The sequence below is a fragment of the Saccostrea echinata genome, unplaced genomic scaffold (assembly GCF_033153115.1).
Source record: "Saccostrea echinata isolate AGI-Se365-2 ecotype Australia unplaced genomic scaffold, CSIRO_AGI_Sech_v1 ptg000054l, whole genome shotgun sequence".
NCBI lineage: Eukaryota > Metazoa > Mollusca > Bivalvia > Ostreida > Ostreidae > Saccostrea > Saccostrea echinata.
In genome coordinates this window covers 15340636-15365829 of record NW_026889803.1, presented here as the reverse complement: position 1 = coordinate 15365829, position 25194 = coordinate 15340636, and the positions used below count along the sequence as shown (strand labels likewise).

At 33.3% G+C, this 25194-nt stretch overlaps 4 protein-coding genes across 4 annotated transcripts in view; 2 read left to right on the top strand and 2 right to left on the bottom strand.

Annotated features, from left to right (window-relative positions):
- LOC133205829 (uncharacterized) overlaps positions 1 to 25194 on the bottom strand; it is a 115123-nt gene that overhangs the window by 8903 nt on the left and 81026 nt on the right. The gene's annotated exons all lie outside the window — the stretch shown is intronic.
- On the bottom strand, positions 81 to 8988 carry LOC133172232 (hybrid signal transduction histidine kinase A-like). The gene is made up of 4 exons (XM_061307080.1): positions 8846 to 8988; positions 3288 to 3566; positions 2928 to 3059; positions 81 to 2376 (listed from the first exon to the last, which is right to left on the bottom strand). The coding sequence occupies exons 1-4, from the start codon at positions 8889 to 8891 to the stop codon at positions 416 to 418; spliced, it is 2418 nt and encodes an 805-aa protein (XP_061163064.1). The 5' UTR covers positions 8892 to 8988; the 3' UTR covers positions 81 to 415.
- On the top strand, positions 9072 to 14330 carry LOC133172233 (peroxisomal membrane protein 2-like). Its single transcript, XM_061307082.1, has 5 exons — positions 9072 to 9288; positions 10249 to 10356; positions 11991 to 12162; positions 12474 to 12593; positions 13056 to 14330. The coding sequence occupies exons 1-5, from the start codon at positions 9182 to 9184 to the stop codon at positions 13146 to 13148; spliced, it is 600 nt and encodes a 199-aa protein (XP_061163066.1). The 5' UTR covers positions 9072 to 9181; the 3' UTR covers positions 13149 to 14330.
- LOC133205169 (uncharacterized) lies at positions 17193 to 19277 on the top strand. Its single transcript, XM_061340916.1, has 4 exons — positions 17193 to 17265; positions 17869 to 17942; positions 18381 to 18549; positions 19171 to 19277. Exons 1-4 carry the CDS (start codon positions 17249 to 17251, stop codon positions 19217 to 19219), a joined length of 309 nt encoding a protein of 102 aa, XP_061196900.1. The 5' UTR covers positions 17193 to 17248; the 3' UTR covers positions 19220 to 19277.

Sequence of the window (25194 nt, the reverse complement as noted above, 5' to 3'; positions counted from 1 at the left end):
TTCCATTAAATTATCAAAATCAAAACTGACATAAAAATTCAATTGTACAACTAAAACTAAACCTTTTAGAAAGTCAAACAATAAACTTGGTTTCAGTGCAGAAAGTCTTTAACGATTTGTATTTTGTGAAACATGAAAAGGGAATAAATTCCATCTAGATTACTGTAAATAAAAAGGTCTACAAACATATGCAAAAAAGAAATAATGATAATAATAAAAGAAGAATAATAAAAGAATAAAATTTATAATCTATGTTAAACATACATGATAAAATAAAATGCAAACAAAATGGTTACTTTGGTAAACTGTAACACAGCACTTTTGTTTTCATGGTTCAAGAAACTTATCTTTTACAACTATTTAACAGTAACAACCACACAACAAATTATGACTGGTCCATAAAAATGGCCAGACCTTAGACCAAACTACATTGTTTGTTTTCTGAGTTTTCAGTTTCAGTGTTCTGCACGGGTTTTCTCTTATCAGAAGTCTTTTTACTTCGACATCGTTTGGCTGAGCGAGATTTTTTCTTGCGTGGACAGATGAGGAGGCCATCTCCCGAGTGGCTGCTATGGCTACTACTTTGGGAAGATGACTTATGGGAGACAGAGCTGTTGTTTCTCTTCACGGAAGCTGAATGCCAGTGACTATCACAGATTTCAGAACTATCATTGCATGTGGGAGCACTTGTGGAACAACCATTAGAGTCAGTAGATGAAGGCCCAAGAGACCTATCAGAAATGTTTTTATTCCTACATTTTAGCTCATCAATGAAAGATAACTGTCTAGGAGGAGCAGAAGACGATCTTCCGTTTCTGTTGTAATTTCCATTGCTTTGATCATTGTAAAACTTGGACTGCGTTGACTGTCTTTTCTGTTTCTTTGACACTGTTTCTGCTCTTCTGCTGGCTTTGTTACTAGAATATGTGGAAGAATTTAATATGGAATTATTGTTTCTTTCAAACGATGATACACTTTGTGGTGAAAATGAACGATTTGGTTGAGATATAGGAGTGAACCTTGCACTACTTTCACATGAACATCTGCCGTGAGCACAGGGCATCATAATGGATGAACAATCACTTGAGCCACAGTTATCCGAGATTCCACAACATGATGGAGTGTCTGCATTGGTCAATGTTGATGGCATTCTTCCAGAACATGGATACTGAACATCATTACTGAGGGCACTCTCTTCTACAACAGACAGTTTCTTTTCACCAGTCTCTGAGCAGATGGACAAACCAGAATGGGTAGACTGTGATTTTTGAATATTTGGATAACTATTCAAGCATGAATGGCCACAAGCAGATTCAGAAGAATCTGATGACTGCTGTAGAAGTTTAGACAACCTCAAAATTCTAAGATTTTGAGAGTCATGAATTTGTTCTAATTTCCTTCTATTGTCTTCTGCTTCCAAAACAGAATCATTTTCTAAGATGTTAGTAGCTCCAACACACTGGTCATTGCTGGCTTCAGCTGAGTTATTGTAAGAGGAATGGGAGACACCAACACTCCTTGTCTCACTCCCATGGAAGCTCACTTCATCCAAAGAGGAAACATCATGACCTGCATTGCTTTCCCTCCTTGGAGGTGGGTGAGGTCTGTTAGAATTGAAAGTAGAAACTGCTGGCAAACAACCATAGCTGTGGCGGCTAGTTTGGACATACTGATCAGTTTGAGTACCACTCTCTGTTGACAGATCATCAGTGTCACTTAATTCTGAAATATGAGCTGGTTGCATGCATCTGCCACCAGATGATGGAAATCTAGACCGGTCTTGGATCTCTGAAGTGGTGGTTGCAGTGGAAGTATCCTCCCACAGTTCTAACAAATCAGGAGAAAAGTTCACTTGGTCTGTGTGTCTGTTGTATGTTGGAAGTGTCTGAGTACCCCTTTGTGTTTGTCTGTTCTGTCGTAGCCAAGGAAGAGAGAATCTAAAATTCCCATGCCTGTCACTTTGATTTTCACAACCCCTAGAATGGGAAGACTCTGGGTCATGCTCTGAATACCCTGGTAGAGAATGATGTCTTTGCACAATTTGATTGCAAGAATGTGAAAGAGTGGATATGTGTTCTGCTCCTCTGCCACTTAGTGAAGTATCAGTACCTTGCACTGTATGTGGTGAAGTCTGACACCCTATGTTGTTGTTGTTATTAGGGCATGGTGATGATGCATTGTTATTATTGTTTGAACTTTCTATTGCTTCATAAGGAGGGGGAGCTTCCCTTGGGAACTCTTGATCAGGGGGTTTTGGAGGGGTGTAAGGAGGGGGTGGGTCATCATAAGAGGGGCATTCAAAACCAAAGAATTCTGGTGAAAAGCTGTCAACATCTCCTTCATCAAGCCTCTCACGCCGTCGACTGTCTCTGTATCCTGAAAATAATATCAAAAGCATTACACAACTTACATTGCATTACTTAAGCATGCATTTTTTATGTTTGATATTTCATAGAGATTCCTTCTCCCTGCCAAATGGCACATCTGTAATTTCAACACGAAAAGAAATGTTTTAAAATGTACTTGCTTCTTCGGTCTGGTCTAAGAAGTAAAATTTGACAAAAGAAGGAATAAATCAATAATTTTCTTTTTTTTCATATCAGAACTGATACCTTTTGTACCTTTTTATAGCCAATTTAGTAAAAATATAGTTTCTCTGAAACTGAGAAAATGCAAAATGTGATGGATGGACAGAAAGAACAAATGGAATGACAGAGAAAGATGGACATGACAAATACTATATGCCTCACTACCTCATCTATATTCATTGTGGGTCACAAAAATATCTCCTTTTGTATAACTCCAACTATTTAAGATATATACCGAATGCTTTTGTTAGTATTCATGTTTAAAACAAATAAAAAATGGTGCATCTGAAATTCTTTGATGCTTTTAAGAACATAGAACTTTGAAAACCCAATACTTACGACGCATGGCTTGAAGAAGTCTTCGTTGTCGGAGGCGATGACCCATGAAGAGAAGAAGAGCAAGTACCAGAAATGAGGTGATAGTACTTGCCACCAGTCTCAGACCCAGGGTGGTCATATTATCACTGCTCCCTGTAATTTTGAGTCACACTATGAGCACAGTTACATGATATGCAATTAAATTTCTAGAATTTTAGATGAATAGTTTTTCAATTAACAACAATTAAAAAGATTGAAAACTCAACTTGTCCCTCACATTACATAGGTTATGCATGTACTTTGATATTGAGAAGTAATTTTATCCAAAAAAAAAAATCATTTGGATCCCTCCCATGCTAAAAGGGGGATGAAAAAGCTAACCATTGTCATTATTTTTTCTGGTAGGGTCAGTGGAGTTGACAGTAGGGAAGTTTCCTTGTCCCCCACTGTTATCCTCATCACAACGGAATGCGCAGCATTTTCCCTCTATCATGACAGGGTTATGGCAGCCAGTGGGAGGAATGCAAGACACTGACTTGCACATGGTGGGGAACCCATTACTACATGTACACTGGTAACAGGGATCATTTTTGGGTTGATAAACTTGACCATTTGGAATTTCTTTTCCAGCATAGTCTGTGCATTTTAGTTCAGATATGGCTGAAAAACAAGTAAAATGTAGTTAATTAACTGCAACAATCAATTATAAAGCATTTTATTAATTCATCTACTAAGAGTCAAAATGAAATACTAAGAATGCTTGTATTTATTACCAATTGAGTAATAAACTTTGGATTTCAATATATTTATATTTTAGATGTAAGAGCAGACCACTCTAACTGCATAAAAATACATGTACCATGAATTCTCTTTAGTGTGCAGTGTATAGAGGCTATATAATTTTAATTAGATTGTGTATAGAGGGCTCTTAAAGAGCCAGTTAAATAGTCAATGGGAATGTATGTTTTAGTATATCATGTTATTTGCTCCCAAATATAAACAGTGAAATAGCAATCAAAAAAATTGAAAAAAAAAAATAAATAAAAAGATGTAAAACATTTGAGTTTGCGATTTTCTCCTGGCTAATAATTTTTGTATGTTATCAAAGGTTAAGTTGTTAGCTATACATGATATTCACTGGACCATTCACTGTCAATTCTCCTTTCTTATTGTATGATTAATTACTCTTTCCAAAACATCTTGACTACCATCCATAAATGAATCAACAGGTATATGATGAATATCCATTTCAGCAAGAGTTCAACTAACCTTATGATTTTAAGTCCTCAAGTGTCATATCTGTAATGACCTATTACACTTTTGGTAAAATAATAAACTTAAAATGATGTCTCATTTAATCATTACAAGTTCAATGGCTGCTTGGGTTAATAAAATTAAAATATATAAAGTCATAGTGGAATGGCCTATACCTTAAGTGTCTTCAACTCATTTTTATGACAATTTAACAAACGACAGTGGTTTCCATTTTTCTTTCTTCAAAATTTTAGAAATTAATTTTTAAATACGCCTTATCATATACAGAATTCGATAATAATAAAATAAAAAATAAAATTTAAATGATTTCGTAAACCTTATAATACAATTTTTACTTACGAATTAATGACATTTTTGTAAACTTCTGTCTCCTAACTACAAATGCTTTCAGCTGTCAGAATTTTTTAAGCAATATCTTCTCAACAACTCCACCTAATCTTCCTTTTATAAGAAGTAAACAGTTCCAGAGGGTAATTCAAAAGTTTTCTTCTCACTAAATCACTTGCCTAATATGTCCATTCTATAACTTCATTTCTTAACCACCCTGTCCAACTCTTTTGTTCTTTTTTCTTTTCACAAAAGAAATATGTCTCTGTAATGTGTGACTGTAACTTAATTTTTCAAGCTACAATAAATAGACTTCATTATATGCTTCTTAATATAAAAATATATTAAGTGGTCACAATTCCAATTTGTTATCCTGAGATATCAATCTTGGATCAGTGAAAAGTTGGCCAAAAATCTTTATCCCTCCCATTTGGAGACTTAGTAGGTCTGGGCTGGGCAATCTTGGACACAGTATACAGTATACAGATAATGGCCGAATTCTTGTAGATGGGTAACTGAGTCCTTTGTGTGGTATCTTTCTGATTAAATAACAGAGATACAGAACCAAAGCTTGCTAGGACAGGAGTTAATTATCTCAAACATGTTACTCAACCATAATCTTATCAGGTCATCTCAACTTTAAACCAATAATAAGGCCTTCTATTAAAGGGAGAAAATTAACTTTTTAATGTAAACTCTGCAGCAACTGCTAGCCACAAAATAATTTAACTTGGCAGCATAAGAGAATAAAAGACCCATTGATTTCAAATGAAATTAGAATACGAAACTAATGGTAAATATTTTACATGATAAAATTTATTATGCAGTTTATCTCAAATATGTGGTATTTAAAATTTGCATAATTACATTACATGCAGTTAAGTTTACAAAGACAGTTTGATTAACATTTATACTAGAATGATTGATGGACAAAGCTTTTTTTTTAATATAAATAGGATGAAATAGCCTCTAAACACTTAATATGTATATACTAGTATACAAATTTTCACATTACTGTACATTTTGTCCTTTGTTAATTTTTTTCAAATATCAAAATTAATTTGAACTTGTACACCTCCAACAAAACCAAAGCTTGTCTATTAGAGGAGAGAAAAATAGTACACGTACATATATGTCATATATGAATTTCATTTCATTTTGAAGTAACCTCTTCAAGTTCCACCGTTTACACAGGCCATTGTTTTAGTTATCTAAATATTTTTTTATCAGAAGCACTTGAACACTGGACTTCATGCCAGCATTGGACAAGGCTACCTGAAGCACCAGCATAATACATGTATGAGAAAGAATGTGGGACTTAGTAGTAGAGCGAGGTGATAAAAATGCCATATGCTCATCTTGTTGTCCTCTTGTTTGTGGGAATTGCTGGTTGTTGATACATACAGTGAATTTAGGGTTATAATGATACAACTAGAGCTTACTGTGAAATATAATGATACAGTGGGACTATATCTTAATTCATATCATGATATTTCACCTTTTCATATTTTTAATATAATTTGCATGTCTCTGTTCTTAAATGAGGACCTCTCCATTACACTGTGGAAGGATAAAAGTTGTAGACTATTTCCTCAAGTTCACAAATACATTATGTAACATTTAATACTTAGCTCTGAACACAATGAAAACAGCTCCTAAAATGTTATGTATCGTGATACACAGGTATAATTCATGTTTTTTTTAATCATGATACAGTACAATTTCTTGGTGTATCACGGTATGCAGGTATATCAGTATATCGTTACACCCCTAATAGCAATACATGTTAAAAGTCCAGAATCATGAATTACCACCTGATCTGAATTCAAAATTACTTTACATCATTACCATAGTCTCATCAAAAATGATTCATATTTCATGGATTTGTTGCCTTTAAAAATTACCATTCTAATAACACACATATATGAAGTAAATTAAATATGTATGTATACTAAGTTACTAACCTACTTTGCTATATAGTACCCAATCATTTGAAAAATATATGATGCAATGATTTTTGTCATATTAATTAATAAAATCTTTGCTGACCTAGATTCATCTTATCTTACTCCCATATAGACGTAGTAACTCATACTGATGTGTGCTGATGGATAATATGACCTTCTGAGGTCAGTAGACTGTTACACTACAGAAAACAAATTTCTCAAGTATATTCTTGAATTTAATAGATAATCAACTATGTTATGGCTTTAGCAATATTTCTCTGAATATGCCAATTGAAAGAGTTTTCTTTGCTGGTAAAAACTTGAACTTTTTGTCTGACACTTTTACATGTTTCTGCATCAGCACTACTTGAAAATTGTCAAAATTATTACCTTATTTCATTTTGAAATTTTGACAATAGTTCTTCACATTCAACTGGCACATCTTAATTCATTTTACACCTTTTTATTCAGAGTACTAAGCAACATAAATGTAATCGTAAAACAATGCTTTTCTCATATGTAATGCACCGTACTGGAATGACAGTATTATTGCCCAACCCGGAACTTCACTGTATTCAACAGGTTTGGAGTCAATCTGAACGCTCCTTTAGACATATATCAATCAACTGAATGAGATTTTAATGACCAAGAGAGAGCAAGAACGTACTACTTATCACTGACTCTGACAAATCGATTTCAGTGCTTTAGTATATTAAGAATCAAATGAAAATTAACCCCTATTACTTAACTGAACTGCTACTATCTTGAGAAAATTGGAAGAAATCTTACAAGGAGACTATAAACCTTTACACATAATGACATTTGACCTATTAGTAAATGCTAATGTGATGCAAATAAATATTATCTTTAGAGGTGCAACAATAAGGCAATATATATCCATCCCTTAGTACAGCATAGTGTAGAGTACAGCAATACTGTTTTCAATTTTTTATCAATGTATCATATATCATGATACATTGTACTGCCTATCAGTGTATATATTTGTATTAAAAGGTGCCCTGTGATGTAAATATGACAGAACTTGATGCTATAAATTAGGGCTGTCACGAGTACCCGAAATAACCGAGAACAGTGGTCCAAGTTGTTCAGTTTGGTTTCGGTTCCATTTTTCCGGATTTCGGTTCAGGTCTGGTTTATATATTAGAGTCTGTTCAATACAAAAAATGGCGTCGAAATCAAAGGAATGATGGCGATAACAGTGATAAATAAACATCACAACTGAAATCTACTTCTTCCTATGACAAAACACTTGTCACAGAAGTATTAGATAATTATCAATACGAGCAGGAATAGTCAGGTTGTGGCTAATAGTAGGCCAAGTAGTTCTACACACCGATGTCTAGACGTTCGCATGGTTAAGACTTGTTTTCAATGTAAATTTAATGTAACAAATAAAGATTTTTCAAGTTAAATTCATGAAATTAAGGTTTAAAATAGATGTAAATAACCGAACCCAAAAACCCGAAACCCAAACCGAAAATTTACAGAACCGACCCGACCCGAAAAAATTTTGGAACCGTGACAGCCCTACTATAAATGTAATTATAGAGAGCGGTGTTAAGTGCCACTAGTCACTGTGAATTTTTAAAGTAACACATAGGTGAAGAGAAAATTCAGACTATCTGCACAATAGAATTCGTTTCCCCTGTAAACCTTGTGCTCCATAAATTGCATATGGCACCCAAACAAATTCTTGCTATAACCAAACAAAAGTTTACAAATAACAAATAAACTAACTTCAATTTAAAGGATGTTGCAGATAGTAGATTAAAACGTTTTTTTGTTAAAAATTGCACATTTCAGACTTCATTATGGAAATATGCGACCAAGTTTACTAACATACGACACCATGTGAAGTCTCATTCTAGACCTTCCAAATATCTCATGCTGTTTGAATAGGTGGATGTCAGTTAAAATTGAAAAGGTAGGCTATCCAATAGTACACAATTGTGCCTGCCCCAACGGTTATATCATCAACATATTAGATCTCCTGCCATGTCAGTAAGGCATAATTATATGTCATCGCATAGTTGTGAATTTAAAACTTCTTAAAAACGTTTGCTGTTGTATAAGTCTTTGTGAAATGCATGAATGAATGAAATACAATGTTAAATATTCAATACATTGTAACTGCTTGAATATTCAGTATTGATGAATAGGTATATCTTTTTTATCAGGGAAAATTTTCAGCTTTCAAACAAGTCCAAGTATACATAAAGTCAAGAAAAGAATTCTCACAGATTATTCTAAATACATACTTACAACCTTTTTTCATATGTCAAGATTAGAAAAAAAGACAAACGTTTTCTGTTACTGTTGTTAGTTGCAATGTTACTAAAAATCATTGAACAGTTCGAAGTCTATACCAACCTGAATCTATCCCTGTTGTAAAGACGAAAATTAAGATGGCAAGCATGTCTGATTTTCCAACGAAAACGAAGAAACATGAACAAAATACACGATTTTCATCCTCGTCTAAAAAACAATTTTTACTGCAATGGCTGACCAAATAAATTAATACGGAACTTCCTTAGTTTTTTCTTTATAATTCAATGATAATTCGAGAGGTATACCAAACGAAGTCAATTGCGAGATTTTCCGAGATGTAACATGTCTGCGCCCATGAGAGGTCAGAAACGGGAATGAGCGAAAAGAGGAACGCTGATAACTCACGTAATTTTAACACAGACACCGAACGCAAGAAAAATGAGCCTAAGTAAAGACAAAGGAGACCAGAATCCACTGGAGAAGGCCCTCGCTGCTTACCTCAAGGCTCTGCATACTAAACCATTGTTGACAAAAGCTGTAACAAGGTTGAAACTTTTGCATGTACATAGGAAAACCACTCAGCATCTACTTTGAATTTATTCTATATAGATATTTAAGACATCATTAAGCTATATCTAAGGTCAATATATTTCCACAAGGTTAAACTTTCAAAAAAAAAAAAAAAATTAAATAATGATTTCATAAGCTTTAATCAACGCTGGACAACTGTACTTTCACTTTCTCTGATGTAAATTTTTAAGATTGTCAACCTACATAAATGCAGAGACATAAATAACAGAGATTTCCAACTCTGCCATTAATATGCTTATTTTCTGAAGTACATGAAGGTCCCGGCATTATCCTAATAATTACTCTTTATTGGTTGTGTACCCACTATTTCTATCTTATGTTAAATTGACATTAATTTTATTACATATGGTTATATGATTTGTAAAGTTTTAAAACTATATACATGATATATTAATTATGAAAAGCAAACCAGACAAATTTAAGAGGTCAATGATCACAAGTTGGCGAAATCAGGGTGATATGGCCGACCATGAGTCACCTGTTACAACTTCAGATTTCTCCTTAGTTACTAGATTAAATACAGTCTCCCTCGACCAGCTCGGCAGGTGGTCGGTGCAGCCATGTCGAGGGGCCCAGCCTGCCGGGTGGCCGGCAGTCTCCCCTCGACTAAGTCGCACAGAAATGCACAGAAAATTATGAAAATATAATGTTCTGAATGGTTTGTTAATATAAATTAAAATTTGTAATTCATTATCCTTGATAATTTTAAAGATTTATGTGATTTAAAGTAGTCAAGATTTGAAAAAGTAAACAACCGGGACTGTTAGATCTTGTGAGTTTGAACTGTTTCCAATCTCTGGTATATATGTCTCTGATAAAAGATATCATCTTCGATGTTGAAATGTAAAGGGATGCATGTATCAAGTCCAGTTTTACATGTACTAAATAGATGCTTATGTTTATTGAAACTTCAGTGGTGTCATTGCATCAATTGGAAGTCTTGCCTCGCAGTTGATCGTTCCCAATCCTCAGAATGGAGGCAAAATTGTATGGAGAAGTGTGGCAGCGTATGCAGCATTTGGGTAATTGTTTCTAACTTATTTCAGTTATATAAGATTAATATCATCAATCATTGGCATATGTTAACTGCTAAGATAGTTTTTTGCATGGATATTTTCACCATGGATGGGGTAGGGTGGGGAAACTGAAAAATTACTAATATCTATCCATATATACATTTATCATTCTTTAGTTTAAACACTTTTACATCCATCCATAGAATTATCTGAATTTATATTGGCTTAGGGGAAGGTGCACTGGGAGATTTGGGATATGCTTTATACTTGTAAATACGTAGCATATTAAAAGAATTATTCAAGAAATGGATGAACAATGTCATTCTACATCATATTATTTATTTGTAAAAGATTTAAGATCAACACATGATCATATGTAAACATATTTATTTTGGAGATATGTGAAGTTTCATTCCAATCAATGAAATGGAACTTATGTTACCTTAATTTTAAAATCAATATGTAATACCATATGAGTACATTATTACATATCTGGTCCAAAGAACACCATCGAAAGTGGTTAAAAAATTTAAAAAACACTGAAAAACTTATTATGCTACTTGAACAGTTGTTATAAGTGGTTTAGAAACACTTTTTCTTGGATTGGTAAGGCACCACAGACTGTGTATTTAAAATGGCAGCTGCAGGCGGTTTATAAGTGGTAGAGACTGTATCAGAGGATAGTAGGCCTGTGAGGAAACAGATTATCAGTAAAAATCTGGTCCAAAGAACACCATCGAAAGTGGTTAAAAAATTTTAAAAAACATTGAAAAACTTATTATGCTACTTGAACAGTTGTTATAAGTGGTTTAGAAACACTTTTTCTTGGATTGGTAAGGCACCACAGACTGTGTGTGAAGTGTAGTATGTGTATTTTTTGAGAAACTTTCAAGACATTTTGTTTTTAAAATTCCAATGTTGATATGTGGTGTTCTTTGGACCAGATTTTTACTGATAATCTGTTTCCTCACAGGCCTACTATCCTCTGATACAGTCTCTACCACTAATAAACCGCCTGCATCTGCCATTTTAAATACACAAAAACGTGACTCACTTTTGACATGTTTCTTTCTTTCTCTAGCATTTTCAGTTCCTTTTAAAGTTTTCCAGAGTGCAACACATAATTGTATCGCCACTCACTGCTCCATGATGGGAGCCAATGTTGTCATCTTTTTTGCCTTTTTCAATGAGAATTAACTGTCTTTGCAATTGATTTCTTTTTAATAAAGCAATATAATATGTCCCAATATGGCATATAAAATGATGTAACAATTCTCAATTTGAATTTAAATTGACTTTATACAATATACAGTGTTTGCAAATTATTGATTTTTTTCATGCTGAATGACCCTTTTTCAGACTTTTTAATTTTAGATTTTGAAATATATCATGATTTATTTGAATTTTTTATTCACATCATTGGATTATTTGTTAAAATATGTCTTCTAAATTTGGTTGTGGCATGACGTTAAGTAGAAAAGATTTGACAATTAAGTCTGTATATTTTTTGAATGGCCTTCATATTTCAAAATGGAGAAGAGACTAGACTCAGCTGATGTTAATTGTTACTGCACCCATTTTGTATATAAATTGGATATTTCTCTTATGCAGACTCTATAGCTGAATGTGGTATTTTGTAGATTTGTGGTTAGTGGTCCCTTAATTCACAAATTTTACATCCTGCTGGACAAAATTATGCCACCAAAGAAAGAAAAAACAACTCTTGATGGTATCAAGCGAGTTATTGTGGACAGACTGGTTTTTGCCCCACCATTCCTGTTGCTGTTTTTATATGTGATCACAATTTTAGAGGTAAGATGAAATAAAGATTATTAATTTACTTGAACATGTTGAAGGGGCTCAGGATTACACAAATAAGTCATGAGTACTGAATTTGTTTGTTGTCAGAAAGTTACATTGCAAATAATATAATGCAAATAATTTTAAAAAAATATATTATCTTGCACATGAGAAAAATGAAGTGTCTGTATATGTCACATTAAAAGCCATATCAACCATAAATCAGTTGACTTGTATATATAAACTAACATGTATCTGTAGCAAAATGAGTTTTATGTTTATATGGAATATTTTATTTTTAATGCAACTTATTTTATTAATAGGGCCAAGGACATCATGCAGCCATAGCCAGAATAAAGGAATCATTCTGGCCAGTCTATAAGTTAAATCTTCAGGTGTGGACAGTGTTTCAATATGTGAATATCAATTATGTGCCACCAAAGGTAAACATGCAACATATTTCATGTGTTTTTCCTTACACTACATCTGATATAGCTGCAAAAACATAAGCCCTCTACTTTTTTTGTATCTGATGTTTTCAAGAATTGTAGCCCCCCCCCCCCCCAACAACCACCACCACCACCAAAAAAAAATTAATGGGCTACACTATTGCAGCTAGATCTGATATGCTCCAATGTTTAATTATAGTATTGAAGTAAAATTTATAATGTTCTGTTGTACATGCATTAATTAATGACAAAATTATCAAAAAAAAGCTTCTGTTAGTTTTCATGAAAATAATTATTGCTGAAGTGAAGATTAAATTTGTTCATATATAATGAGCGTCTTACATGTATCAGAAAGCCCAAAGGGGTTCAATATTTCTGATTTAACTTCTCTTAGTAAAAAAATAGATCAAGTTTGATTTATAGAAAGCATTTATGATCTAACTGGCTCTTTTTCAGTATCGTGTTTTATTTGGAAATGTGCTAGCCTTAGTCTGGTCAATATTTGTGGCATCAAAGAGGAGGAAAATGGCTCTGGCTGCCAAGCAGTAAATAATTGAAGAGGATTTGTCTACATTCCGTCATCACCATTAGATGATATTCACCTGGACAGACATGTTTCCCTTTTTTATCATTACCAATAATTATTACATTTTATACAGTACTTTCTTGATTATAGAACTATTTATTTTAATATAATTTTGTGCAAGATATTTTGATCTTTAACTATATGAATGTTTGATAAACTGATGCATTAAGGGAGCTGTTGAGATGCATTATTCTGCAAGTGGTATTTGATGGAAAATTACATGTATATCATAAATGAGGTATTAAAGAGTCTAAATCAACACAGTAGTTTAATTCACACTTAGCAAAAAGTAAATTGAATTATGTCCCTTTCCAAAGTCTACTGAAAAGTAAAAAAAATAAAAAAGAAGAAAGAAAACAGTATTTCTCTTCTTTATGCTTCTAAACATTTAGGGGTACATGTACTTCAATAAATTAACATTCTTTTATAATTTTTTTCAATACATTGGTAGCCCCATCCTGGGGAAATCAAAATACAAGATGCAAGTGACATTTTTATGCCAAATGACAACAATAATTAAAAACCAGAAAGTTTCAAAGCCTACTTTGAGAATGCAATGGATGGTGTCCAAGGGACATAACTTTTGAAAAATTTGGATCTTTAACCTTTAACCTTGGACAGTAAGTGACAGAAATCTAAATATACAGTTTTTTTGTTTTGTTTTTTGTTTGTTTTTTTTGTTTTGTTTTGTTTTTGTTTATTTTGAAATTCCAGTATTAAAAACTAACTGTTCCTCAAAATGAAATCCATTTGTTTTGTTTTAAAGTACTCTGTACATGTTCATTACTGTCACACATAAATCAGCACTGCTGTCAAAGAAAGGTTTTACACAAATAAAAAATTGTTGACACAGTGCAACACAGTAATGAATTGATGAATTTCTATATTTTCAATGTTTTATGGTTAGAGTATAATGTATTACTAGTACATGTATATACATGTATGCACATTAACTGTATCATGAAATGACAGTGATTATACAAAAATGATATATTGATTTACATTGTATTGAAATGCAAATTACATGTGCATTGATTTTATGCATTCAACTTATGTGATTCTGTATCATAAGTTTTGAATGCAAAGTTATTTACTTTTGTATAATCTAGAAAATGTTTTTATAATTAAAACTGTAGGATAAACCCTTTCGATGTTTATCTATTATAGTTAAGTCACCTGAGAAAAACATCCGTGAACCTACTAAACGAAGGATGTACACAAACTTGTCACTTAGGATCATTGGGTATTGATCTTATGTATAAAGCTTTATCACTAAGAAATTTTTTGACCTTAATTTTCATTGCCAAAGCTAACAAACAACTAAAGTCTGTGTATGCAATGTATGACTGTGACCTTGGTCTTTACCTCAAAATCAGTTCACTGGTAAAACCTGAAAGAGAACTAAAGTTATAACCAGGAAGCCATTTTATGCAAGATAAAATTTTTTTACTCTGACCTTTTGACCTCAAAATCAATAGGGGTCTTCTCTAAGTCAGTTGGAGTTAAGATATAAAATTTTATTGCAAAAGCTCAAAGAAAACAAGTTTTCATTGGGAAACCATTTTATTTGCAATGTGTGAAAATTTTACCTTAACTTTTGATCTTTTTGATCTCAAAATTTAATCAACTGGGGTCTACTCAAGACCACAGGGAGTTGTGATATAAGATTTCATTCCAAAAGCTTTTTAGGCTTTTTGAGTTATCATCCAAAAACAATAGTCTTACAGGCAGACATAATGTATGAATTTCTGACCTTTAACCTTTTGACATCAACATCAATTGGATTGTTCTTTCAAATGGTCATAAGGAGTTGTGATATAAAATTTTATTGCAAAAGCTCAAAAGCTTTTGAGATATCGTCTGGAAACGATAGTGTTACACACAAAAAGGATGGACGGACAGACCCAAATAATGATATTCCACACTTCAGTGAAAGCAGGGGACATTGTCACAAGAAAAGGCACTAGAAAGTACGTGTTTCCGCGCAAATTGAACACAGTTTTTTCACACAGTGAATTGATATGATGTTTATAACATAATGAATACCTAACTATTCTTGACCTTAGGTATATTTTTAAACCATGGAATTGATAAGCCACTTATAATCTATTTCTAGTGGAACCAAGGTCATGATCAACTTTATTTTTGACTAGCTAAATTATTTCCTGAAAAAAATAAACTATATTGAAATACATTTTTTTTTTTCTCCAAAAATTGATAATTTCAGCAATTTTCATATTTTAAAACTTCTTATTTCAATCAAGACAAACATAAAAAAAATGAACAAAATAACCATCCTCAGCCTCAGAAACCAATTTTAAGCCCCTATGGTATGGTAGTTTAAATTAATAATATTTTCATATGCCCTTTCACAAAGAAGGATCCAAGAATTTTTCCTTGAACAATGTTGAAAAGGGAGGTCAGGGGAGTCATATCCACTCAAAAATTGTCGTAGAAATTTTTGACAAGCAAAGAAAGATTGAAAAAAAACAATCACACACAAACAAAAACTAGCTAAACAGAGGGGGTGAGGGTGGGTGAGCCGATGAGCTCATGGATTTCCCTCGTGTCTCTCACCCCTAACCCCACCCCACGCAGAGGTCTGCCTTGCAACTTTTTAGCTCACCTGAACCAAAGGCTTAAGTGAGCTTTTCTGATCAATAATTGTCCTTTGTCTTTCGTCGGCATTGTCGTTGTTGTCGTAAACTTTTCACATTTTCATCTTCTTCTCAAGAATGACTGGGTTAATTTCAACCAAACTTGCTACAAAGTATCCTTGGGTAAAGGGATTCAAGTTTGTTTGAAGGGCCATGCCTTCTTCCAAGGAGAGATAATTATGAATTTGGGGGAAGTTAATGGCATCATTTAAAAATCTTCCTCTCAAGAACCACTGTGCTTGAAAATATGAAACTTATGTGGAATCATTATGAGGTAGTGTAGATTCAAGTTTGTACAAAGCATGCCCCCCAGGGGTAGGGTGAGGCCACAATTGGTGATCAAATTTTGACATACCTGGTATTAGGAATACATACTAGGGAAAATCTTTTAAAAATCTTCTAAATAATAGCAAAGCCATGATTGGTCATATTTATATGGAAGCATCCTAAGGTAGTGTAGATTAAAATTTGTTCAAATCATGACCCCCAGGGGTAGGGTTGGGCCACAATGGGCCATCAAGTTTTACATAGGGATACAAAGGAAAAATCTGCTTCACAAGAACAGTAAAGCCATAATTGGTCATATTTATTTGGAAGCATCCTCAGATAGTGTAGATTCAAGTTTTTTCAAATCATGACCCTCCGGGGGTAGGGTGGGGCTACAATGGGTGATCAAAATTTTACATAGGAATACGTATACATAGGAAAAAATCTTATTCTCAAGAACAGCAAAGCCATGATTGGTCATATTTATATGGAAGCATCCTCAGGTAGTGTAGAATCAAGTTTGTTCAAATCATGACCCCCAGGGTAGGGTGTGGGGCCACATTGGGTGATCAAAATTTTACATAGGAATACATAGGAAAAATCTTTAAAATTCTTCTCAAGAACAGCAAAGCCATGATTGGTCATAATAATATTAAAGCATCCTCAGGTAATGTAGATTCAAATTTGTTCAAATCATGACCCCCAGGAGATTAGAGGAGTCATAACAGGGGATCATAGTCATACAAAGGAATATAAAGGATGTATCAATAAAAATCTTCTTCTGAAGAACAGCAAAGCCATTATGTGTCATATTAATTCAGAAGGGTAGATTCAAATCAAACAAATCCCCCCCCCCCCCCCCCCCCCCGAAACACTTTTTCAAAACTGAACCGATTTCTGCTTTTTCTCATCCAAAGTGCTCAGGTGAGCGATGTGGCCCCTGGACCTCTTGTTTTATGGATAGGATAATAATCGATTTAAGTAGAGAAAATGAACTGATGTCAGCGAGTGTATTTGTTTTATGGACAAATAAACCAATGCTTAAGAACATTTTTTCATGTCGAATGACACCAGGTACGATTGATTTCATTTTAACTGGTTCTCCTCCAGGGCTAGTTCCCCTGGCCTGTTGGGAAAAAATGAATTCGAGGACAAGGTATTTTTTAGTCTTTTTCCTCTATTTCCGTGTATCATTTATTGCATAAAATATAATAACGTATATTTCAGATATTGACACTGAAATTTACACTTTGCATAAAGACCACTTTAACCTCAGTAATACGAAGCAAAGCATAATGCCCTTCAGTTAACTCGAATTTCCTCGAATTGCATACTTAACTCAATTTGTTCACAGGAGTTCGCAATTTTATCAATAAAGTCAATAAAAATCACTCGATTGACCAAGCCATGAGCTATGCGTTAGCATAGCGAACAGTTCGCTATGCTAACGCATAGCTCATGGCTTGGTCAATCGAGTGATTTTTATTGACTTTATTGATAAAATTGCGAACTCCTGTGATTTGCTTGTCGACTTCATGGCGAAACATCTTAGGATAACAGACGAAAACGACAAAAGAGAATGTAAAAGCTAATTGGGAATTATTTAAGCCATTCTCCTCCTTTACTTTTTTTTAAGTACAGGTTTATTAGCAATTAAAATTTGATCAATCAACATCAATATCAACAGAGACTAGATTCAGCAGAACAAAATTACTGGTGTGTTAATAATTTCTTTAACAATGAAGTTCTTACATTGCAGACTATTTGGCCTTCTGAAAAACCAGTTAAGTCAAACAACATCAAGAAATATTGCATCAAAAGTAAGAAGACCAGGTAAGTTATCAGAAGTACAAAATCAGCTGTATCTATGTATCTAATGTTGACAGTTCTACATTCTCATTCAACAAGTACTTGAAGAATATACCATTTTGATTTTCTTATAAAAATTCCACATCTGTGGTTATAGACACACACTTTCAGTGAATCATTTAAAGAGATTAAACTGATTGTCACAAAGAATATTTCATATCATAATTTACTCATATTCAGAGATATTTGACAGATAAAAAAAAATTAAATACTGGTATTCACAGATATAAAGGTATTACGCCCATGTATATCACTTTGAACCGATTGTTATCCTAAGATGCAACTGTAAACATATAGTCTAAACAGTGAGAGGAAATAATATAGAATTTCTGTCAGATTGACTTTATAATAGAAATAAAATTCCCAAGTTTCTGAACACTCCTTGAAACCTTGAATTTACAGATGGAGTGCTTCGTCCACGACAAAGAGCAGATAAACCAGTTGATTTTGAAAGACAACTCCAAAAGAGAGACTTGATTTGGCTTGGAGTATGGACAGGCTGTTTTCTTGAGAGTGCATACTTGGCAAGAAGAATTTATCGAAGATTAACAAGTCCTGATAAATATATTAGGTAAATTGTTTACAGCTTCAGTACACTGAAGTTATATAATCTGGTTTACAGTCCTATAGCAAGTTAGTTCTAAAGACTAACATATAAGAACAGAGGGAATTTGAGTCCGCATATTGATCAAGCAAATTTCCATAATTCAAGACAAGTAGAGAAAACAGTCCATTGTGAACATTAATGAAAAAATAATATGCAAAGCATGTACCAGGTATAAGATTTAGATTTGTTTTATTATGAAGAACTCAAAGAAGTAAATAACTGCAAACCTCATAAAAGTAAATGCATGCTTCCTGCAAAAATCCTTCCCTTGTCGCATTTACAGGTGAACTTCCGTATCTCAAGCACTGATATCTCGGAGTGATTTGGAAGTCCGAAACACTTTTTCTTTAAGTATTTTACCTTTGTTATCTCAAATCCTTGGATATCTCAAACTTTTTTTCCATTCAATTCAAGATAACCAGGTTTGAATGTATTTGGAAAAGCAATAAATGATGTCACTCAGTTGAAGTAATTAATCTCTAAAACAACCAGGTAACCTGAGGATATTGTAATCCGCTCCTTGAGTGTTAAATGTGTAACTGTAATTGTAATCAGTTTAAAAAAATCATTTTTATTACTTTTCAGAATGAAAAACTCTTCAGTAATGTTCAACTGGTGGCATGCTTTTGGATGAGGTAGCAGACTTATGAAAATTTTTATGTATAGATTACTTAATAAATATTTGTATGGTTTTGTTGCTTTCTTTATACACTCATGCTAGGTACCCCTATTATTGAGATGTTTTTTATCTATGGTGGGCCCAGAGAAAAGGTGCAAATTTTTACCAATCTGATGAAAGCTGTTTTTCAAGCCTCAGTTTGTTGCATAGTCACCTTGAGCTGAACAAACAATTTATTTTAGGATAACATGAGTGCCTTGCATGTTAGGACCAAATGACTCCAAAATATATTTTGGGGACTGTTTACTACACTACAAACTGAAGCTGAACAAACTGACTGTTGGATAACATGAATACTGTACCTTTCAGCCTAAAGTGTTCATATTTATCACATAGATTGGGGGTGATTAGAGGAAGACAGTGTCTTCAAGACGCAGGTTTATAGTTTTTCAGATCATGGTCAAAGGTCAACATATTTAATATTAGAAACACACACAGATTTCTAATTCCCTGGAAGTTTTATGTTGTAAGAGTGATCTCCCCTAAGAAGTAAGGTAGACTATATGGGAATCTACAGTGAATAATGAAATGTAAAATAGATTAAACTATTCGGTCTTTACATTATACAAGATGAGGTATTGAATACCTTTTTTTGCCAGTATATTCTATCTAATAAATGTAAGTAATCAATAGTGATTGTTCTCTAATACCTTTTAGAGCCTCCTTAAATGACCATTTTGATGCAAACCTAGTAACTTGGATATTTTTACCTCTACTGATTAAAGATCAGAGGAGTTGGTAAGGTGTCTGTTTAAACAAATTTCGCTACTCCTCCTATAGCTGGTCAGATTTAAATAGAACTTGGTGCACAAGAACACTATACCAAGATACATCATGCCACGGTTACTAAAAATAGAAATTTCTGCGAAATCCTTTCTGAACGCTACTCCTCTTACAGTTTTGTTCCGATTCTAATTCTGTATAATATTGGTTTTTGACTCCACAAACAGGGATGGGAACATTGTTATTTTCTTTAGTTCTTATATTTTATGTTAACTAGCTTTCTTTTTTTTCTTTTTCCCCAAGATGGACTGCATGTATAGTTATCCTCATATTGATGTCAAATTCACATTAAATTTTCTACTCAACTCTCCTCTTTCATATACAAACACCAAAAGAGATTTTTACAAGAATGTCAAGAATGAATGGTAAGCCGAATAATTTAGAAAGAGAAAGTCTTGTCTTCCTAAGCCCCCCCCCCCCCCCAAAAAAAAACCTCATCCACACAAAATAGGTTTTTTTCAGGTTTGGGCAAGTTGATTTTTTTTTCCTTATCAGAAAATTTTTGATTCCGAAATTAGTTTGAGTTCGTGTGGACCCCCCCCCCCCCCTTTCCCTTTCCAAAAATAAAAAAAAAATCGTGGATCAGCGCATGGAAAGAATACATGTATAATGATTACCAGTTAATGATCTACGGGATTTTTTAAAAGTATATCCACAAAATCTGACCAACAACCCGTTGATGATTTAATCGTACAAGACTTTTATTTAATGGATCTTTTTCAACTTTGCCTTTTTATGTTTTAAAAACCCTCGGTCCAAGTGTAGGCAGCTGTCCTTTTCACCCATTTTCTGGACCCAACCACAATGACTGGTCAGGGTATTACTACAATTTTAGCTTACATGTAAATTTTACGTCATGCAGACCAACACGAGCAAAAATATGTCTCGCCTAGTCTCTGCATAAACTAAAGTCATCAACTGAAGAGTCATGCATTATTCTGCAAACAAGGCATGATTTCTCTCGTATCCCCACACGACACAGTGTTATGTGGAACAAAAAGTTATGCGACCAGCGATTGCCCTATTGACGACTCACTCCCTCTCATTGATATGCTGTCGTCATCGTTTTTTCCAATAAAATGGTCTAGCTTGGCCACTAATTTGTTTCCAGGAATGATTCGGTTGGATGAAATGTGTTCTCTTTTAAAGATCAAAAGTATGTATAAAATATTTTTTCTTTGATAAAATGAGTTAGATTATTTATGTTAAAGCCTCCTCCTTTTCTTATCTTTCCCTTTCTTACTGCTGTGCAATCCTTCTTTTTTTAAAAAAAAAATATACAACTGATATATTTTTTTTTTTTTAAAAATCATGGAATGGTAGAGCTTCTACTTGTAAGGAATTATTTTCATCCGATAGATATTGAAAATATTAAGGATTTATTTATCAAACATTCTTTTCTTTTACTGCAATATGAAAGATACCAGTATAAGTACAGTGTATTCAATATAAATAATAATATACAGTAAATATACTAGTAGTTAGTCAAAATGGGTTTTTTTATTTGAATGTAAAATGCGCTAGAACAGGTTTCTCAAAAATATATCGAAATTAATCACATTTCAAAATTTTAACTGGTATCAACCACAATAACTGTTAATCAAAATCATTGAATTCATCCGCCTAAAAGAAAAGCTGTACACTAATATCCTTAACGACGTTGGATCCTGATATTTAAAGTCTTAAACTTTTTTTGTCAAGTATATTTTTAGCTTCTACACACACAGCTTAATTAAAAATCAAAACAAAAAATGGGGGTCAATATGCTTCTTTTGGCGCTACAGTACATTTAAAATGACCTTTTTGCACTGAATTTGTGTCTTAATCAAAAATAACATCTTCGACGTTTTCCCTCCAATATTTTTTATCCAAATAAATCATGGGACAAAGTATGCTATTATTCTCTCTTTAAAAAGACATTAAAATTGTGACAAAGAAAAATTTTCAAATTGCTTCGCATAATCAATTATTTGACCTTTCTGCACTCACAAAATGTCATTTTTCGGGCATTAAAAATTGAACAAGCAAGGAAAATATTTTAAAGTCTTAAACTTTTGCTGAATTTAAGTAGATTGATCAGAGTTATCTTATATATTCAGAAAAGAAAATCAAAAGTGGAGGTCTATGATATTATTTTTAGATATTACTAAAAAACTTTTAATTTTATGATAAAATTGGCTCAATTTTTTCCAGGAGTTTCAGAATATATTTTCTATATTTGTCACAATATGATGATAGAATTCACAAAAACTGATTTAATTAATATTTTAGAACCAGCATTAAACATTTCAATGCACAAAATAGCTCTGTGTGCAACCAGCATGGAAAAATAGGAATCTAAACTTAACACTACTGTATATATTTCAAAAGGGAAAAAATGATCATTTTCTTCTAAAAAATCTTCCGCCACAAAATATAGTTCCTGGCTTAATCCTATTTGAATGGAATTTAATCGCGTTTTTTCATTGGATATAGTATAATTTGCATTGTAGAATCCAGATTTAATGTTAGAACTTAAAAATAATGCAGAATTTTAGAAATAAAGCTCCAGACCAAAATCTGCTCAAAAGCTGAGGATCGAACGTCCTTAAGGACCCTCTCTACACTGCACACTAATTTCTAGGTACTTTTGTGTAGTTAGACTGACCCAACATTTGATCTAAAATAGAATAAATTGCAATTTCCACTGTATTATATAAATTGTAAGTAATTTAAGTATTCTAAGCAATTTATTAGACCAAAATGGAGTAACTGAAAACTTTATTTGCATGTATTTTCCTCATTTGAGTAAGCAAATGCTATTTTTCTTTATCAGCACTCCGTCGTCTATGAAGATTTTTCCTGGTTAAAAAAAGGCAGGCACCCTATGTTAAATACAAATTAGATGATTTTAATATGTACTCTTTTACGCTAAATAATTTTCTCAAAGTAAAAAAAAAAGTCATCAGTGTATAGAGGATCCTTAAAGTCTCAAGTTAATTTTTGCAAGCCGACGGTTTTCGGTCCGCGCATAATCTGCCAAGGATTTCTAGGAAGCGTAGCGGCCCGAAAAAAAACCTTGGTTTTCAAAGATGATTAATGATATAGTATTCAGTAATTTTCGGTGTTTAAATCATTGATCTCTTTCCGTGTTATAACAAATGCTTTTGAGTTACGTGGTGTTACGATTTAAAGAATTTATTTTCTTGGAATAAATAAGAGTCATTTTCCTGTGTGCATAGGGAGCACCTGTTGCTTGAGGTAAATAGCCATAAACCCATAAAAATAAAATAGCAATTCTTTAAATAATAGATATGAATTAGTGACAGTTAAAATTTCCTTCCTTTTGTTTCTGTGCACTGTGATTGAAATTCTCTATTGTCGTCAATTAGAATATGAAATTTAAATATGCGACAGAATGTCCAAATCTTTACATATTTGGAGCAAAAATGATAATGGCCAAAATGGGGATTCCCTTATACTTTATTCATTACTTCCTGAAAAATGCATTTTAAACAATGTGTGCACAGTGTTTATCATCTACTGTATGTCATTCAAAAAGATAAAAGACATTCACGTTCTTGTATTGTTAATCAGATAGTATGGTTGGTATGTGTCATTGACAAAATGAACTCATTTTGCATTTAAGATTTCAAGATGGAGTACTTATTGATTAAGCTTAAACACAGTCATTTTGTTGGAATTCGAATTTACTGATATCATTAAGTACGACATATCATATGGATTACGGACCTAAATAGTTATTCAATTAAAATTTGAAAGTTTGCTTTTCAAGCGGACAGAATTGCGGAAATCCTGGCTATAGCCTTTATGCTCATCATGCATAGTCAAGTCATTTTGTTTAAACTTTTTATACTTGTGTTTTTTTCTTTTTTAAATCAAAATCCACCTCTGAAATATACTTCGCTGCGAGAGAGAGAAAAAAAATTCTCTTTTACGTCAAAATTCTTGCGTCTTTTTACGGCCAAATTCTTGCTTCTAAAAAAATCGTTCTGCGTTAAAATTCGCTGTCACCATCTAGGAAGCCTCATATTGATACAGGACGTTCACATATTATTTTGGGGATTTATGTGCCAAATGTCACCACATTGTCTATTTCCACCTGACTTTGGGATTCACCACTTGACAAATCAAGCAAAAATAGAACACGCAATAGCTGTTTCTGGGCATCTAGTACTCGTAAATTCAGATTTCCCCATAAAGCAGAATTGGATTAGATATGCATATGTTCATCAACCGATCATACAATTATTATACATGTACTTAGAACTACAACATGCACATAATTAATTATACATATACCTGTGTGCTTGCAAATTTTTACACTGTAATATAGCAGAGACTTGTACACACGTTTTTACACTCAGGTGCAACTGAGTTACTTATGGTACAACTAGATCATTTGATTAAATGTGCTATGTAAGGTTGCAGACAGGAAAAAACAGTTCATACTCTCAGACACTGTACTATTGTCCCTTTATTTACAGAATTGCAAAAACAGATAATTTATACTTCTCATCCTCCTACCCCCCCCCCCTCCACCACGCCTGTGATTCTTGCCAATGGTTGAGTGCTAAGACATATCCTCAACTTGTAAACATTTTTTTATGAATATGTGCTACTGTCAGCAGAAGATCGGGTATCATGCACGAATCTAGAGGGGGTCCAGACACCCCCTTAGAATTTGCAGAGTTATAATATGTATATTCTGAAGCAAATAAAAAATGACTTTGGACCACCACCCCCTAGAAAACGTGGTCCCCATCATATAGGCTTTTTTGCATGGTTGGGAATGGACTTTACCTTTTCTTTCTTTCTTTCTTTTTTTTATGCTTGTCAAGAAATTTTCTGGGTTGGGATTTTTTTGATTGGGGTGAACCCCCCCCCCCCCGGAAAAAAATCCTGGATCCGCGCCTGGGTATACGATGTAAAGGACCTTTCAGCGGAGGCATACCACATTTATGTCTCTCATGCAGATTTAAAGCGCAATTCTCTATAACCACTTAAATTTTTTTTTTTTGGGGGGGGGGGGGGGCTTGGTCACCGATTTTGATAAAACTTTGCTCATTACTATAGTTGACAACATAAACGTAAATCAATCAAAATTCAGTTGTGCTTTTTGTCCTTGTTGCCATGTTAACAGACGA